The sequence below is a fragment of the Alosa sapidissima genome, chromosome 6 (assembly GCF_018492685.1).
Source record: "Alosa sapidissima isolate fAloSap1 chromosome 6, fAloSap1.pri, whole genome shotgun sequence".
Taxonomy (NCBI): Eukaryota; Metazoa; Chordata; class Actinopteri; order Clupeiformes; family Clupeidae; genus Alosa; species Alosa sapidissima.
This window is the reverse complement of record NC_055962.1, coordinates 39,206,529-39,226,416: the sequence shown is the minus strand read 5'-3', so window position 1 is coordinate 39,226,416 and position 19,888 is coordinate 39,206,529. Positions and strand designations below refer to the sequence as shown.

At 46.0% G+C, this 19,888-nt stretch overlaps 1 protein-coding gene across 6 annotated transcripts in view; it reads right to left on the bottom strand.

The window, feature by feature from the left end:
* Nucleotides 1–12,025: 12,025 nt before the first annotated feature.
* akap12b (A kinase (PRKA) anchor protein 12b) overlaps nt 12,026–19,888 on the bottom strand; it is a 66,336-nt gene continuing 58,473 nt past the window's right edge. For 3 of the 6 annotated variants that reach the window (XM_042094922.1, XM_042094927.1, XM_042094926.1), the window contains 2 exons: nt 17,020–19,888; nt 12,026–12,278 (listed from right to left, as the gene is read on the bottom strand). The exon at nt 17,020–19,888 is cut by the window's right edge and continues 2,171 nt beyond it. In XM_042094922.1, the coding sequence (XP_041950856.1) occupies nt 17,024–19,888 (2,865 nt within the window). In that variant the 3' untranslated portion in view covers nt 12,026–12,278; nt 17,020–17,023. The remainder of the gene's footprint in view (nt 12,279–17,019) is intronic. The other 3 variants (XM_042094925.1, XM_042094923.1, XM_042094924.1) reach the window with 3 other exon arrangements.

Here is a 19,888-nt window from a genome sequence, read left to right as displayed (position 1 = left end):
TTTTGAGTAACCATAAGGCCTATGGGGAGTTTCAGTACTTCTACTTTTACTAGAGTATTTTTAAACACAAGTATTAAATACTATTATTATTTGTACTTCTACTTGAGTACAGAAAGTGAGTACTGTTGCCATCTCTGTCATATTTTCCTCATGAAATTTCACCTACCACAACGGTCCCGCTCACAGAATATTGAACCAGATGCCACACACTCACACACACACACACTTGTGCAGACACCAGAGACTGCCCTGTTAGTTCCCTGCAGTTTTGATGACACTAAATAGAAGGCTAACGTTAAGGCTTACTTGCATCTTCCAGCCTGGTGTTGCTAAGCTACCTGGGCCATGAGGTAAATTCATGTAGGCCTATTGGTGTACTGACATTTGAGTTGCTATGCAACCCATTGGCAAACGTTTACATCAGATGTCCTTGTGAGCTCATGTCATATTTGCTTGTAATTTGTGTGGTGCAGTGCTTACCCAAATCACCAACAAACACGGCAGGACACTTATCTCTTCTATGATCCAAGAAAAATTTAATTCGACTTATTTACAGTTTTTCCCAGTCGCTTTGGTGCTTTTCACAGATCAGAATGAAAATTCTCATAACTGTTAGTTCAACCTCCACAACATTTAATCATTTGTGCACTTCATAGTAGCAATTTCTCCTTCCTCTAAACAAATTGCAAATGCTTTTGGAAATGTATCAGTTGCTTTCATACAATTCTCTGCTGTTTTATAACATTATCATTTTTTTATGTCATGTCAGTCAAAATGAACTTATGGATGCTGAATAGTCGTCCCCAATAAAACTAATAGTCTTCATTTCATTGCTACTAGTTATCAAATTCTGTCACAATGCTGTAGAATTGCAAAGAGCATATTAGTCCATGGGCCAGATGAGATGTCAGTATCAGTCAAGGTGGCAAAGGTTGCTTATACTTTTTGAAAAGATACATGTCTGTAGTTAACATTTTTATATGATAACCCTTCTGGGGCCACAGCTAAATTAGTGTTATCAGCTGTTAAAGTTACCCTCCCCCACAGAAAAAACACATTTTTGACGCAGGTGCCTATCTTCCTATTGGCCTTTGTTAAAGACATATTTGCATATTTGATTTTATTATGTTTGGTATCATTTTAAAGAGGACATTCTGAGCTTTCATGCAAGTCCTTTTGTGAACACTTTGGACAAATACCGCCGACCTTGGAGCTCTTCAAACGTTTAATCACACACATTTTCCTGCCATTTCCGCCTAAATCATCTTTTTTCTTTTAATCCTGTGGCATCAGGGAGCATCAGAGATACAAAATACAAACATAGCAATACTGGCATGACTCTAAGGATTCAGAAAATGTATAATTTACCCATATTATCTCATTCTGATGTGGTGATTTTCAGCTTTATATCAGACATGGCGTTTTTTCGAAGAAAGGTAGTTTTGCCAACCTCTGAGGTTTCCTTTGCTATTGGACTCTGACTTTAATTTATACTCAACCATCTTCTGTGCTTTGTCCTGTCAGTACTGTCTGACCACTTCTATTTGATCTGCATCTGTTGCCTGAACTTCAGACACTTACAAATGTATGCTTGTTTGTGTGAGGCCAAAACAGTCCATGGGCCAGACTAGATATTGGTACCACTCAAGGTGGCAAAGGTTACTTCAAAGTCAAAGTCAAAGTCAGCTTTATTGTCAATTTCTTCACATGTTCCAGACATACAAAGAGATCGAAATTACGTTTCTCACTATCCCACGGTGAAGACAAGACATATTTTACCAATTTAGGTCCACAGACAAACATAACATTCAAGTAAACAAAAAGTAAGTAAATAAGTAAATAAAAAAGTAAGTAAATAAGTAAATAAGAGGGCACATATAATAATGAAAAAATAAGAGCAGCAAAATGTGGTTGAAATTGTGCAGACAGTCAATAAAAATACTAGTGCAAAATTCAGGCCAATTAAAGGCTTGGGTAGTTCTGTTTGACCTAAGTAAAGTGGCAAAGTGAAAGTGGCATAGTGGTGCAAGTTATGTAAGAGCAGCAGAAGTGTTGTGTTTTCAGGACAACAACACCAGTTGTAAAGTGTACAAGTGTGCAAGTGGAGTAGTGCAGGCGGCCATTTTGGGTCCAATGTCCAGGATGTTATGTAGCTGAGGGTGGAGGGGGGAGAGGAGGGAGAGAGTTCAGCATCCTTACGGCTTGGTGTATGAAGCTGTTGGTGAGTCTGGTAGTGCGTAGTACTTATGATTTTGAAAGGATACATGTCTTGAATTTCCCCTGGGGATCAATAAAGTATCTATCTATCTATCTATCTATGTCTGTAGATAACATTTTGGTATGATAACCCTTCCTGAGTCACAGATAAATTAGTGTTATCAGCTGTTAAAGTTACCGTCCCCCATCGAAAAATTGCATTTTAGACACTGGTGCATATCTTGGTATTGGCTCATGTTACAGACATATTTCATTGTATCACAGTGAGGTAACAACTATAAACAACCATGAATGATATAACACTGTCAAGAATCAAGAAGGTTTATTTGTCACTTTTTGTGCCACCAACAAAATACAATGGTAATGATACAAACTAAGATAAGTCAAGTCAAGTCAAGTCAAGTCAAGTTTATTTATATAGCACATTTCATACACAGAGGTCATTCAATGTGCTTTACATAAACAAAACCAAACAATAATAACAAATAAAAGCATAGAAGGGCAATATAGTCAAAGAATAGTTAAAAGGTAAAGATCATAATAAAAAGAAAACATAAAACACAAGGTAAAATCATTTAAAATAAAGACTAATTAGTAAGCAAAAACAAAGGCAAAAGTAGTAAAAAAAAAGACAAAGTAGAATAATTATGAAGGCAGATTCAGAATTTGTAACTCGGCACAGTTAGCAGAAAGCATCTGAGAACAGTTTGGTCTTAAATCTAGATTTAAAACTGGCTACAGTTGGGGCCTTTTTGATGTCATCCGAAAGTTGATTCCACAGCTGAGCCGCATAGCAGCTAAAAGCTGCTTCACCATGTTTAGTTCTAACTGTAGGTTTTACTAGCAGGTTTTTCACCTGGGACCTGAGAGGACAAGAAGGTGTGTACTGCTGAAGCATGTCTGACAAGTATTTAGGTCCTGCTCCATTTACTGATTTATAAACAAGCAATAGTGCTTTAAAGTCAATTCTGTGACTTACTGGAAGCCAGTGCAAGGACTTAAGAATTGGAGTAATGTGGTCAGTTATTTTAGTTTTTGTTAGAGTCCTAGCTGCTGCATTTTGTATCACCTGAAGCTGTTTAATAGTCTTTTTAGGAAGGCCTGTGAACAGTCCATTGCAGTAATCAACCCTGCTGGAGATAAATGCATGAATGAGTTTTTCTAAGTCATGTTTTGACATCAGCCCTCTGAGTTTGGCAATATTTTTGAGGTGGTAAGATAAAGGTAAGATAACAACAAATAATAATAATAATAATAATATGCCTTCACCACATCAACATGACTCATCACTCAAACTGGTCATCATTTTCTTCATCTGACTCCACAAGTTCAAAGTCAGGTTGTGGATCATGGGCTTGTTTTTGGTTGCTGCAGGTCTGCAACCTACACATGTCTGTGCAGAACAGTCCATTTGCCAGGCACGTGCAATCTGGCAGTTTGCACGAACGCACACACTTGCATGATAGCAGCTCCAAGACCTGGTGCAGGTGGAGAACGCATCCAGTGAATGGCCAGCTTGCCATCATTGTCAGTCCATCCATGCAGAGTAGGGCTTGGCACCACAGGAGAAGCTTGTAGACAGCAGTTCCAGATTGCTGCCTGATAGTTTGCATGTAAAGACGGTCTCTACATGGTGGCAGCTGACTAGACTCAATTTCTCCCCTTCTGGTGCAGAACAGCTGATGGCGCAGTTCATTTACTTCACCTGTGCTGCTATTAGCTACGTACATGCAACAGGTAAACTGCTCAATTTTCTTGAATAGATTGTCAGTTACATTCCATGACTTTCCCAGTTCACTGAAAGTCACTTGGTAGGAGGGGTCCTTTCTTAACATCTTTAGGGCATTCAGCTTCCCTCGACCGGCGAATGCACTGACCGTGTCACAGCCTGTGAAGGCGTGTAAGCCAATTAGGCTGTTACACACGGCATATCCAATTGAGCTTACCAGTTTAGTGATGTCAAGAAAACGTGTGCGGTTCTGTGTCCCACAATTCTGATAGATTGGACAGGTGATGTCTTTCTGTAAGGCAAGACAGAGAACCATAACATCAGTATCTTCAGCCTGCATTAGATGCATGCAGGAGCAAACGTGTATCAGCTTCATGCGTTGAGTGCAACTCTGCTACTTCCTCATACTTCTCCTTTGTCAGCTTGTAACAGGTTTTCTCACAGGTCATGTACAGGACTTTGCCATGCAGCAATTCCCTGTACTGTGGGTGTTTCCACTCATCCACCAGAAATTTGATCAGACTGCTCTTATTGGAGGAACTACAAAGGAATTTCCGCCACTGCCTTACATATTGTCCACCTACAAGGTTCTTGTGTTTGAGAGTGGTGTCTGCGCCCCGGTTGACTCGTTCAGCATCTTTGATAGAAGTCTGGTGATAGACATCGAAAACAACATCAATTCTCTCACTTTGTGTGCCTTCCTGGAGGACCCGCATCAAAACTGACTTTGCCACCTGTGTAAAGGTTCTGTTGTCGCCACTCAGTTTTTGAACAAGGCTCATCCCATCAATGATGCAGGTAGATGGGGTTGGGATGTGTTCTGCTGGAGACACATTCTTTTCAAGTTCTCTAGCAAATGCAGCCTTGTTGGTTTTTCGTAAAGTCCCATCAGCATTTGCCAATGCCCATGGCAATGGGCCAAGTGGGTGAGCAAGAACATCCCTCATATTCACAAGGATCATGTGACTGAACAGGTTTCTATAAGCGTTTAGAACAACATCCTGACCTTTCTTTCCATGAGATATTTTTGTATTGATATTGGAGAATGTTTTCAGGCCTTGTTTGGTCATCTTGTCAAAGAATTTAAAAGATGGTGGGTCCTCTTCTAGCCTTGTTTGTCTGAATACCTGGTAGGCCTCTTCGCCTATCTCAGGGCCTCTCAAGAGATCCCTGGTCACATCATGTGGAGCAATGGAGCCGGTGGAGAGCCATTGGGGGCCATAGGATTGAGCCAGTTATTCTCCATAAGGTCAATTAGAGACTTGACACCCTCTTCATCTCTTTTGATCCTTGGCCCCTGTAGATCTGGATGGGACAGCTTGGAACTGCCTTGACCTATCAAGTCTCTCAGCTGTCTGAGGAACACACTTCTGTATTCGGCTGTTAGGTAATATTTGGTCACAGCTCCTGACTTCAAGCTGAATCCCTTTGTCCCCCCAGCTGTCTGGGTATCTTTGTTCACCGTTTCTTCTATGGCTTGGTCAACAGGGATTCGGCCAAAGGGATTGGTGGAGCCCATTTGAACTGAGAAACCACCTTCCATGAATTCTTTGTAAACATCTGGGTGTGTGAAGGGCAGTTGCGACATTTGGGCGCAGTAGTAGGGAAGGTGCATAATTGATTCTGTCATATGCAAAGCACCAAGGAATCATTGCTCCAATACTTGCCAGGTGAAGAATCCAGTCTCCCTCTCTAGATGCTCGAATAAGCCCCAACAAGATTTCAACCAAATAGGACATCCAGAAGGCAGAGAGACTGCCATTTCCATTCCTGAGAAACTCACAGTAGACTTCAAAAAGCTCCATGATGTGTGTACAAGAGCTGTTCTCAAGGACCTCCTTCAAAGCGACTTGTGAGATCTCTTCCCTGAGGCTGTAAATTGTCCTCAATGTTTCATCCAGGTGAACTGTGTCGTTCAGGTGATTATCTTCCAACCAGGACAGGAAACCTTTCCATGCCAGCCGCATGAGAGCCTCATACAGAAGCTTGTGCAGTCGTACTGCCCTGTTGTACTTGCGGCCATCCATAACACCAGCAACAGAACCTTCTGCTATAACACCAGATTCAATGCAGAGGTCTCGGAGTCCAGCATCTTGAAAATGCTTTCCTATTATTCCCAGCATTGTGCAGATGGTGTGGAATACCCCAAGCCTAAGAATGATGTGTTGGAACTCACTGTGTTTCCATGTAATCTCAACAGCCTTTGCATAAAGGGCTTGGTCAAAGACACAAACAATCTTTTTCAGGCCTAACTGTTGCATGATGCTCAATGACTGGTTAAGCACCTCATTGACAGTAGCCATTTGTGTTGCTGGAGCATTGATGGTAGGCAGGTAGCCTACATCGTTGGGGATAACCACCATTTCGTCACAAGTCAGGATATTGAAGCCTGTCCAGCTGCTAACTGACTGTCCTTCTTGGAGTGACAAGCGTGCAAGAATCCAAATAATGTTCTTTTTTCTGGCAACCTGAGTATTGGCTGCAGCATTTACATCTGCACATTTGCTTTGTGGTGGTCCCACTCGTTGTCCAGCATTGTAAGTAGGCAACATTGGTGCAGGTACACTGATGCTCCGTTGCTTTGTTTTGACAACAGTGGACATGGATTGAACAGGAACTTGGTCGAATTTATTTGATTGCACAGCAATCCCATTAACTCTGTGAGATGTTCCCTTGCCACTGACTTGCAGGCGATCAAAATATTCCCAAGCTAAGGTAGTGAATATGCCAGGATGGATGTTAGCTGGCAAAGCTATGTCACTTTCTGTTGATGAAAGTTTTTGAAGACACAGGGCTGTGTCAATCTCCTCCATCTGTGAATAAGACACACAGTGACCAAGTCGGTTTAGGATGTTTATCAGCTCTACATTCCCTGTCAACGACTCGACACTAAATGGGAGAATGACATGCTTGGAAGGTTTGATTCTTCCACATGTCACTGCATATACCATGTCTTGACCAAATGATTGCACAAGCCGCTGAACTCTCTGAGTTGCATGATGAAGATCATGACAGCCTGTGAGTACATAGCAAAGAAAGATACTGAGTGACTCTGGAATGGTAGGACATTCTACTTCTGGTTTAACATCAGGTGGCCAGGCTTGAGGAACATCATGACTCTTGATGTCTGCTCTCAATTTAATGGCTGCTCTGGCTACAGCATCTTGAATGCCAATACTTTTCAGGTTGTGGTTTTCTTTGACAAGTTCCTTCATGGACAGGTTATCTGGATAGAGGAGGAGTTTTCCATTATCACCAGGGAAGATGTGCAGGGCTCCACCAAACTCACTCTCCAGTTTTCGTCTTATGTGTTTTTTGGTTGATTCCTTGACTTGGATAATTTCTTTGGAATTCATTGAAGCAACCAGTCTAGAAGTTACATCAGTCATTGACATCACTTTAGGATTGGCAAAAAGCTCCACTCTGATGAACTGGAATAGCTCATTGAATGATTGTTTTACAGCGGCTTCATACTGGTCTTCATGTTCATCGCAGACTAACATATCTTTAGGAACGTCCTCTTTTGTGTACAATCTATAGCAAGATCTGTGGTAGTGTCCCTCAGCTGCTACAAGATCTCTACTCACAATAGCCAGGATTCTGCTGTCCATTTTCTTTGTGGCTGCACTCCGGATCTTTTCATCAGCTCGCAGTTCTCGACACTGAACCACTTTCTCTCTCTTATTTTGTCCCTTTACATATTTGTCAGTTTTCTCTGCCATAAGTCCTAGATGTTTCTGAGACACGTTTAGCTGCTGCTGTCTTAGATACTTTGTTTCTGAGACACGTTTAGCTGCTGCTGTCTTAGATACTTTGTCTTCAGCTGAGCCACTTACACTTTCCTTTTCCATCAAGAAGTTTCTTCATAGTGAAGATACTGCGACACTTCCTGCGGTAGTAGATTGGTGGAATCTGTCCCTCAGGAATATCATTTGCCATTTCTAAAATTGGTGCATGATTCCGTATCTGAGCTGCCCTCAGCAGAGTTTTCCAGGAGTCAACACCTTGAAGTGAAACCAGCTTACCTCTATCATCAGAGCAGTGGATAATGCATTCCATTTTTGGTTGCTCTGATTGTAGACTGTCATTTACCTGCTCACTGGTGGTCATGATCATTCAGTTTAACTACAAACATATGATAGTTACGATACATTTTGATTTATTGTTTCTGATTAAATTTTCTAGTGTCTAAAATGCAGTTTCTCGATGGGGGAGGGAAACGTTAACAGATGATAACCCTTCCTGAGTCACAGATAAATTAGTGTTATCATACGAAAATGTTATCTACAGACCTGGATCCTTTCAAAAATCATAAGTAACCTTTGCCACCTTGAGTGGTACCGACATCTGGTCTGGCCCATGGACTGTTTTGGCCTCACACAAACAGGCATAAATATGTAAGTGTCTGAAGTTCAGGCAACAGATGCAGATGCAGATGCAGATCAAATAGAAGTGGTCATTTAAAAATAAAGTCAGAGTCCAATAGCAAAGGAAACCTCAGGATGGCAAAACTACCTTTCTTTGAAAAAACGCCATGCCTGATATAAAGCTAAAAATCACCACCTCAGAATGAGATAATATGGGTAAATTATACATTTTCTGAATCCTTAGAGTCATGCCAGTATTGCTATGTTTGCATTTTGTATCTTTGATGCTCCCTGATGCCACAGGATTAAAAGAAAAAAGATGATTTAGGCGGAAATGGCAGGAAAATGTGTGTGATTAAACGTTTGAAGAGCTCCAAGGTCGGCTGTATTTGTCCAAAGTGTTCACAAAAGGACATGCAATATGCAAATATGTCTTTAACAAAGGCCAATAGGAAGATAGGCACCTGCGTTAAAAATGTGTTTTTTCTGAGGGGGAGGGTAACTTTAACAGCTGATAACACTCATTTAGCTGTGACCCCAGAAGGGTTATCATACAAAAATGTTAACTACAGAAATGTATCTTTTCAAAAAGTATAAGCAACCTTTGCCACCTTGACTGGTACCGACATCTCATCTGGCCCATGGACTATATACAGTAAAAATGTGAAACGTACGTATTCAGTGTCTTGTACTCACTTACTCCCCTAACTACAGCAATATGTAACTTTACTATATAGTGTTTTCAAATGGCTGGACAAGTAGTGTACTGTATAGTGCTGTCTTGAGCATGTTCAAGTACTGTATAGTGCTGTCTTGAGCATGTTCAGGTAGTGTATAGTGCTGTCTTGAGCATGTTCAAGTACTGTATAGTGCTGTCTTGAGCATGTTCAGGTAGTGTATAGTGCTGTCTTGAGCATGTTCAGGTAGTGTATAGTGCTGTCTTGAGCATGTTCAAGTAGTGTATAGTGCTGTCTTGAGCATGTTCAGGTAGTGTATAGTGCTGTCTTGAGCATGTTCAAGTACTGTATAGTGCTGTCTTGAGCATGTTCAGGTAGTGTATAGTGCTGTCTTGAGCATGTTCAGGTAGTGTATAGTGCTGTCTTGAGCATGTTCAGGTAGTGTATAGTGCTGTCTTGAGCATGTTCAGGTAGTGTCACCGAGTTCTGACCTTTTTTTTGCATTGGAAAACACAGAGAATAAACTCTCATAATGAAAACATGACAAAGCTATTTGATTATCTTGTTCATAAACGATGGTGTCAAGACTTCTCATTTTGATGACACTGGCAGTTTCATTGACATGAATACTTGCTTTTGAGGAATGGACTATCCATTTTGAGCAAGTGACTTGCTTTTGCAAGTTATCCTCTAGGTTTTGCAGTTTGCACTAATTGTTTTGAGAAATGCACTAACTGCTGTGCAAATGTTAATAATGATGTGAGAAAAGCTCCAAAACAACTAAGAAAAATGTAACATTTATTTTGTTATTACTAATGACATAGGAAACATCCCGAATTGCATCCACAAATCCTAATGCGCTATGCAAAATTTTATTTCCACTCTTAACCGAAAATAGTGAAATGCCTTCCAATCCACTCAGAAATGTAATTAGGCTACCTCCACATCCTTAAAGTGACAGGCACTCAATTAGACCTCCACACCAACAATACAATTTAATGACATTAAAGAGAAGTGTAACCTAATAATTTAAAAATCAATATGAAATATTGAAATTGCTAAATACTTAGTTGGCTTGCTGTTGACACACACACACGATCAAGACACAGTGTTTTACAGTGCTAGCTTTATTTGAAGGAAATATAGACATGAATCTGTATCCACTATTAACAGCTGAGGAGATAGAAAAGGCGGAGCCAATACCATGCTACTGACACAAGACATCGCTTTACTGTTGCGCAGATTACGTGTTATAACAACAGGACTTTAAGTACACAGGTATACAATTTGTACAAATGTTAGGACTTTTCACAGTTAGATTTGAGTTATTCCAACAACAGAAATGGTTTGAAAGGAACATAAAGAGGGTTGTTAAGCACACGAGCAGATTAGCAGAGAGCTTGTGAACGCACTCAACCATGCACACCCTCAATGTGAACGCCTCCGGGACTCTACTCCTGCACTCTCCCAGAGCATTGTGGGTAAAGGGAAGGGTGCTGGGTTAAAGAGGGGGGTGGGGGTGGGGGGTGCCCTCCATCTAAAGGGTTTTAAGACTAGTGAGTTGCTCATGTGCCATTGTGTCTGCAGTTCTGTGCAGGATCTCAGTTCTGTGGTCAGAAAACAACTCAAAGAGCAGTCTGATGCAGAAGTGATGTTTCATTATTACACAGCATCCATCATCGCACCCTTTGCACCAGGCATCCCTACTGCATCCACACCTTCTGGTCACACTGCCCTTCTCCAGACTGGCCAGGGGGTGGCACCAGAGAGCCACCATGGCTGGCTGTGTTTATGAAGTTGCATGCCATGATGCGTCATAAGTACACACACACACACACACACGGTGGGCAGGCTAGTCTCACCCCCCCCCCCCCCACACACACACACACACACAGACTCACGGTGGGCAGGCTAGTCTCTCCCCCACCCCCCCCCCCACACACACACACTCACGGTGGGCAGCCTAGTCTCACCTAACTGCCTGCTTTCTCTACCATGCAGAGGGGCAGAGACACCGGCCAAGTCAAAAATACCCCTCGGCTCGCTGCCATATCGGAGGTGAGACAGTAGGCTCTTAGTTGGATCTCTAGATCTTAGAGACATTAAACAGTAAGCTGTTAGTTGGATCTCTAGATCTTAGAGACATTAGACAGTAGGCTGTTAGTTAGATCTCAAGATCTTAGAGACATTAAAGAACACAAAGGAAATGTTTTTTCACAGTTACACACACAGTGTTGTAGGACATCTACAGTAGTTAAAATTAATATGAATAAATGTAGAGCTGAGCTAGCATGTGATGCTATGAGCTAGCGTACGATGCTATGTGTGGTTAGACATAAGAACCCCTTGGACCCCTACACACACACACACACACACACACACACCATACAGTGCTATGTGCTATGAGCTAGCATGCGATGTGTGGTTAGACATAAGAACGCCTTGGACCCCTACACATACACACACACACACACACCATACGATGCTATGTGCTAGCATGCGATGCTATGTGTGTTTGGACAAAAGAACGCCTTGGACCCCTACACACACACACACACGCTCTCCTGCTCAGGACCGTCACAAGACTTGGACAACACTCTCAGAGGTCTGAGCGAGTTACCCTGTCTGCAGCGTATCCATGGAAACAACCTCTGAGGGCAGGGGGCGTGGTCAGCTGGAGGATCTTTACACAAATGAAGTTCAGGGAGGAGAGTACACACTAGATGAGAAATAGTTTAGCTATAAATACAATATACAAGACAATAATCCCTCACACTTTCAGACCACTTGCATACGTACAACACACACTTACACACACACACACACACACACACACACACACACTCACACGCACACACATTGTCAGCATGGGGATGAGGGAAGGTTGAAGGTCATCAGTCAAACGTCACATGAATCACACGTTGCATGACAAGCCTCTAGGCCAATCAGCAGTGAGGCAGGAGGGTGTGGGTGCAGCTAGGTCCGCTGTGCGGGGGGGGGGGGGGTTGGTTGCTGATGGAGAAGGTTCTGTTACCCCCCCCCCCCCCACAGGAGGAGGGAAGGGACGTCCTGCCCCCGAGTGTGTGTATGTGGGGGGGTGCTCGTCCGAGGAGTGTTTTCAACTGAACCTCCACGGATGACATGGGGCTGGAGAAGTGTGTGGTCAGACTGGACGGACGAGGAGTGTGTGGTGAGTCTGTGCTGGGGCTTGTTGTGGTTGAGGGCTCCCTCTGCTGGAGAAGAAGAAGAAGTCCCTCTAGGCATCAGCTCATGAGCGCCGCCTGCTGGCTGCAGAGGAGAAAGACACGAGATTAGCAGCAGATCAGCAGCAGAAACACACATAATCCCAATTCACACTGAACCCACAAACACACATAATCCCAATAATCACATTGAACACACAAACACACATGATCCCAATTCACACTGAACACACAAACACACAATCTCACTGAACATATAGAGGCAAGAGATGCTACTTCCAAACAAATGGCTCTTTTATATTATCCCTAACCCCAACCCTGGCCCCAGCTCTAGCCCTAACCCTAGCCCTAGCTCTATCCCTAGCTCTATCCCTGGCCCTAGCTCTATCCCTAGCTCTATCCCTGGCCCTATCCCTAGTCCTAGCTCTAGCCCTGGCCCTGGCCCCAGCTCTAGCCCTAACCCTAGCCCTAGCTCTATCCCTAGCTCTATCCCTAGCCCTAGCTCTAGCCCTAGCTCTAGCTCTTATGAGGGGCTGATTGGGACATGATTCAGAACTAGTGTGCATATACACATCCAAAATCAAACTCATTCACATGTGTATGTGAGAGGTACATCTTCAGTTGTGTATATGAGTGCATTTCACTAATGTACGTGAGAGCGTTTCAATAGCGTATGTAAAAGGTTTCACTAGTTTCGATGAGAGGTTTTCAGTTGTTTGTGAAAAGCTAATATTTCAGTTGTTTGTGTGAGCATTTCAGTTGAGTATGTTTGAGGTTTCACTATAGTTTGTGAATGGTTTCATATGTATGTGTGAGTGCATTTCACTAGTATGCGTGAAAGCGTTTCAGCAGTGTATGTAAAAGGTTTCATTAGTATGAGATTTTCAGTTGTGTATGTGAGCAGAAGATTTTTCAGCTGTTTGTGTGAAAGTGTTTCACTGGTGTGTGTGAGAGAGTGTTTCACTGGTGTGTGTGTGTGAGGCTTTCAGTATACAGTAGTGTGTGAATGAGTTTGGTTTTACATGTGTATATGCAAGCTAGTTCTGAATAATGTCCCAGACGGCCCCTTATAGTACTATCTGATGCAGTACACACACACGCACACGCACGCACGCACGCACACAGTGTCTCTGCCTGTGTCTGCTCTCAAACGCACACACACACACACACACAGTGTCTCTGCCTGTGTCTGCTCTCAAAGCTCCATTTTATTGCTTATGACTTCCTGTATTCCTCTTTAATTGTCTGCCCCTCTCCTCCCTCCCTCTCTCTTTCCTCCCTCCCTCTCTCCTCTCATCCCTCTCTCTTTCTCTCTCTCTCCCTCTCTCTCTCTTTCTTTCTCCCTCTCTCTCCTCTCATCCCTCTCTCTCTCTCCCTCTCTCTCTCTCCCTCTCTCCCTCTCTCTCTCTCCCCCTCTCTCTCTCCCTCTCCTCTCTCTCTCTCTCTGTTTTTGAGTTCCTCAGTGAGTTACTGCAGAGGTACAGGGGAGGGGAGCTCACTCCTGCACCAAAGCCAGCAAGCAAAGCACGCACACACACACACACACACACACACGCACGCACGCACGCACGCACACACACACACACACACACACACACAGAAACACACACACACACGCACACTCCACACAGCAACACAAACACACACACACACACACACAGAAACACACACACACACGCACGCACACACACTCCACACAGCAACACAAACACACACACACTGCACACACACACACACACTGCTGACACTGACACAGCCAGTGTGTGTGTTTAGAGGTGGGGTGTGTGTGTGTGTGTGTTTAGAGGTGGGGTGTGTGTGTGTGTGTGTGTTTAGAGGTGGGGTGTGTGTGTGTGTGTGTGTTTAGAGGTGGGGTGTGTGTGTGTGTGTGTGTGTGTGTTTAGAGGTGGGGTGTGTGTGTGGGGGGGGTTGAGAATGGAATTACTAAATACATTGTGTCAAATTATCCATCTCAACCGCCGAACCCATTAAAGGTCTGTCCTACCACGCTTCTGGACGTAGGGCCTCAGTGTGTGTGTGCATGTGTGTTGCTGTGTGTTGCTGTGTGTGTGTGTGTGTGTGTGTAGTGTGCATGTGTGTGTGCACGCATGTGTGTGTAGTGTGCATGTGTGTGTATGTGTGTGTGTGTGTGTGTGCGCATCTGTGTGTGTGTGTGTGTGCGTGAGTGTGTGTGTGTGTGTACATCTGTGTGTGTGTAGTGTGTGTGTCTCTCTGTGTGTGTAGTGTGCATGTCTGTATGTGTGTGTGTGTCAGGGGTGAATAGTAATCAGTCTGTCAGCACAAGTTCATCTGCCCTGCGTGGCATTCCAGCTTTGATATGGAGGGTCCCCTGGTTACCCTGGTTACCGCCGCACGGAACAAAAGCTTTTTCATCGGGCAGGAGGCAGGCAGCGCGGCCTGTCCACCCCTAATAAACGCAGCGCACTCTGGCGCTTTTAAAGGCCCGGCGACTCTGTCTGTGTGTGTGTGTGTGTGTGTGTGTTGACCTGGCGACTCTGTCTCTCTCTATGTGTGTGTGTTGACCCGGCAACCCCACAGCACTGATGGGGCCAGTAAGGTCAGATCTGAATGGTCTCTGGCGGCCCACAAACACTCCCCAACCCTCTGACCCTGACCCCTAACCCTGACCCAATCCCCTAACCCAACCCCCTGACCCCTAACCCTGACCCAACCCCCTAACCCAACCCCCTGACCCCTGACCCAACCCCCTAACCCTGACCCCTAACCCTGACCCAACCCTCTAACCCAACCCCCTGACCCCTAACCCTGATGCCTAACCCAACCCCCTGACCCCTAACCCTGACCCTGACCCAACCCCCTAACCCTGACCCAACCCCCTAACCCAACCCCCTAACCCTGACCCTACCCCCTAACCCTGACCCTAACCCTGACACTGAGGATATTCTGCTGTTTGTTTCCATTTTTACTACTAACTTACTTTACTACTGGCAAACATCACAGACAAAAGTAAGCTTGTTTAACTCACTGGCTGCCACTGACGTCTATAGACGTCAATTTAAATACAACCGTTGACTGCCATTGATGTCAATTACGTTTTTCAAGGGGGCGGGCTGTGGAACGATCTGGCGGAGCTTGTCACTGAAAATCAGGCTTGTAAACAGAGAATGTGCTAGAGAACTGACCTGCCAGGTGGCAGCAGTGTAACTTTGGATGGGAGATGAGTAATGACCATAGACAGTAGAAGAAGACTGACACTGCTGAAGCTCTATGGAGATGAGTAATGACCATAGACAGTAGATGAGTAATGACCATAGACATCAGAAGAAGACTGACGCTGCTGAAGCTCTATGGCGATGAGTAGAGAAAATAGCTAATCAAGCCATTAGGTGTCGCCACCAACGTCATAAATTTGACGTCAAAAATGTGAATTTCCGTATGTGCGCCATCTTGGGAGCATTAAATATTATTGCTGGTAGCTGAGCTCCATAGGGCAGCATTATAGATGAAGATGATTTAAATAAACTTGACCAACTATTTATTTGTGGACACAAAGTTGCTGATTGTATATGTTGCTTATGCTGCTTGTTGCTGTCTTCATTTGGTCGACAGTGCTACAATCCATAGGCTACTAAGTAAAGCTTCTTCATTCGTCTTCATAAGGGTAACTGTAAACGTAAATCAGACTCGCCAGACTTTCATTCAAAACTGTCTCTTATTGGAGTAGGAAGTAATGAACACCACAGGTGGAGACGTGGTTTATAGCCAACTGTAAGCCAGAGGCATAGTTTACCATTAGAAACGTTTGCAAGTTGCTATCTGTTGATGCTAACTAAAGCTAAAGTGTGCCACACTGTGGCCACTGGCATGGGATGCTAATCGATGCTGATAAATTAGCTCTAACAACAATTTCAATTTGAAACCCGCATAGCCTACTTCTTGTGTTCACTTGACCAAGTTGTGATTTATGTTACAATTCGATTCACAAGTTTGGCACACTGTAGTCAATTGTAGTCAATCGTAGTTTGCTGAGTGTATAGAATTGAGTGTATATAGAGGATGCTTTGAGGATTATGGTTGTTCTGTATGTTAACTAAGATGTGAGTGTGTGTTGTAGGAGTTGTAGGAGTTTGTATTAAAATATGGTATGGTGAGTCTATGTTAGTGAGTCTATGTTAGTGAGTCTAGGTTAGTGAGTTTAGGTTGGGTGTATGTTAGTGAGTCTAGGTTGGGTGTATGTTAGTGAGTCTATGTTGGGTGTATGTTAGTGAGTGTATGTTAGTGAGTCTATGTTTGTGAGTATGTTAGTGAGTCTATGTTGGGTGTATGTTAGTGAGTCTAGGTTGGGTGTATGTTAGTGAGTCTATGTTGGGTGTATGTTAGTGAGTCTAGGTTGGGCGTATGTTAGTGAATCTAGGTTGGGTGTATGTTAGTGAGTCTATGTTAGTGGGTGTATGTTAGTGAGTCTATGTTAGTGAGTCTAGGTTGGGTGTATGTTAGTGAGTCTAGGTTGGGTGTATGTTAGTGAGTATATGTTGGGTGTATGTTTGTGAGTCTATGTTGGGTGTATGTTAGTGAGTCTAGGTTGGGTGTATGTTAGTGAGTCTATGTTGGCTGTATGTTAGTGAGTCTAGGTTGGGTGTATGTTAGTGAGTATATGTTGGGTGTATTTTAGTAAGTCTATGTGTAGTATTTGGTGAGTATGTTAGATTGAGTGTGTGTAGAGCGATTGAGTGTGTTAGATTGAGTGTGTGTAGAGCGCCATCTAAAGTGAGTATGTTAGGTTGAGTGTGTGTAGAGCGCTATCTAAAGAGTGATGTGGAGCTGTTGAGAGTAGGTGTGTGACTGACCTGCTCATGATATGGTTGCGATCTCGGTGGAAATGGGCTCGATCTCCCTCACCACCTCCTCCAGGACGTGCTCCATCACTTCCTGTGTGTTCACTGTGTTCTCAGCCAGTGCAGGTGCGTCCTGAGCGGCAGGCTCCACCTGGGTCTGGCTGTCCGCTGTGGGGTTCTCCGCCTGGGTCTGGCTGTCCGCTGTGGGGTTCTCCGCCTGGGGCTTGTCCAGTGCTGTGGGGTTCTCCGCCTGGGTCTGGCTGTCCGCTGTGGGGTTCTCCGCCTGGGGCTCGTCCAGTGCTGTGGCCAGGTCCTTCAGGTCTGCGTTGGGGGCGGGGCCATGAGCCGGCAGGTCTGAGGAGCTCTGCATGTCTTGGCCAGAGGCGTCAGAGTCCCCGCTAGCTGCCGTGGCAACCGTTGCACTGGGTTCCTCTGTTACGGCGGCCTCGGTCGTTTCTGTTACGGCGGCCTCGGTCATTTCTACTGAGCCGGGTTCCTCTGCTCCGGCGGCCTCGGTCGTTTCTGCTGCGCTTGGTTCGTCTGCTCCGGCGGCCTCGGTCGTTTCTGCTGCGCTGGGTTCTTCTGTTACGGCGGCCTCGGCCGTTTCTGCTGTGCTGGGTTCCTCTGCCTCAGGTGCCTCCTGGGTTTCTGTGATGGCAGATGCGTCTTGTGTCACTTGCTCAGGTTCTGTCTTGACTTTACTTTGTCCATCTGCCTGATTCTCCTCTTCCTCTGCCTTGTCCTCTTCCTCTCTCTTCTCCTCTTCCTCTCTCTTCTCATCTTCCTCTACCTTGTGTTCCTCTTCACTGCCTCTGAGTTCCTCCTCAGGCTCCTGCTCTTTCTGAGGTACCTCCATGCTCGGCTCGATGCCGTCCACACTCATGACAGCCACCTCCTCATGCACAGGAGCGATGTTGACGGGGAGGGAGACCGGGAACACCTCTGTGATCTGAACTGCCTGGACGATGGTCTTTGGTGGTTTTGCTGCGACAGCACCTGTGAGCTCTTCCTCTGCTTTAACCTCTGTGGTTGTTGTCTCTGGGGCTGTTTCTGTGATCACAGCAGTTGCTGCTGTTTCTGTGACTTCAAGCTCAGCGGGGACTGTTTCTGGGGCTTCTGCCTCCTCACTTTCTGTGTCCTTCGACATCTCAGAGATGTTCTCCATGATGTTCTGGATGATCGTCTGGACGATCACAGAGCTCTGCTCTTCGATGACCTCCACCTCTGTCTGCTCTGCGTGTGTTGGCTCCGGAGCATCCTGCAACTCCTCACACACCTCCTCCACCACCACGCTGTCCTTGGTGGACACGGCCTCCACACCGGCTTCCACTGCAGGGGCAGCCGTTACCTCCTCCACCTCCTCCACCTGCACTTGAATCGCCTCGCACACCGTAGGTTCAGCAATGGCTACATTTTCCATGACAACCTCATCTTTGATCTCTGCAGTCAGGGTGTCAGCGGTTTCTAATGGACTAATGACACACACTGTTTCCTTGGCAACGGCAACTTCTTCAGTCGCTGCCACAACAGCAATCGGGGCCTCCTTCCCCTCAGACCCCTCGGTCACAGGTGCGTCCGACAGGGATGTGGTCACTTTCTCGGTTACGGCTTCAGCGACCTCCTTCGCTGGTGCAAGCTCCACCTCGGCAGCGGCCTCGTCGGCATCCTGCAGACGCGTAACCTCCTCACCCTCCACCACTGCCACTTCGGTGACCTCGACGGTCTGGGTACAGACGGGCTGCTCCACCGCTGGCTCGGCCGGGCCCTCGGGCTCCATCTTCTCCTCCACCAGCGGTTCCTCCAGATGTTCCGCCTCTGCTGGCGCCACGCTGATGACGGCCACCTTCACTGCCGGTGTCTCCTGGATCTCGTTGACCAGCTCTGCCTCCGGAGCATCCACGACCTCCTCCGTCTTGGGGGTCTCCTCTACAGCGTTCTCCACGGGAGCGGAAGCCTCCTCTGTCTGGACTTCCTGGACCTCGGCTTTGTGGACTTTGTCCTCGGTGGCAGCTGCCTCCTCTGGATGCTCTGTCTTCTCCTCCACGGCCACCTCAGTGGCAATGACCTCAGCGACAGCACTCATGCCCTCCACAGCAGGCACGGGCATCTCGACCTCGGCAGTCTCCAAGGTCTCCACGTCAAGGCCGGTGCAGATGTTGGTGGCCTCCGTCACCTGGTGAGGCACCAGGACAGCTTTCTCCTCCACACTGGCCGCTTCGGCCTCCTGGGAGTCCGTGGTCACTGTGGCAACCTCTTGCTGGTCCTCAGCAATAGTTACCGTGGTGACAGCAGGTATGACAGCCTCCACTGCCTCCTGGAGAACGGCCTCGACCTTCATCACAGGGGTGGCCTCGCCAGAGGTGACGGGGGACGCAGAGATTCGGGACATGGCAGAAACCATCTCAGTTTCCTCGGCAGCGGAGGGCTCAGGTGGCTGCTCCAGGGCCGTCACAGCCTCAGAGGTGAGTTCCACGATGTCCTCGGCGATGGTGTTATCTGTGGACTTGGGTGTGCCGGCTGTGTCACCTTCCTCCGGGATGTCGCTCAGCTGCTTGGTGTCCTCCTCGAGGTCCTCCACCACCGCAGCCGAGATCCAGGAAGGCGAGCGATCCTCGGCAGCAGATGCTTTCACAGACACGGCAGCGGCCGCCTCCTCCAGCTGTGACTCTTTGGTGTCTTCTGTTGCCTCGGTTGTTGGCTCGGCGGGTTCGTTGTCGTACTCAGAGAGAGGCACGACTGCGGGTGTGTCGGAGTCCTCCTCCGTGGAGCCCACGTCTGAGGACACGGGCCCCTGCTTTCCATCCGACTTCTTCTTCCGACGGGGGATGAGCTTCTTGAGCGAGAAGGAAGACTCCTCTTTCGGGATATCGCTGTCCGAGAG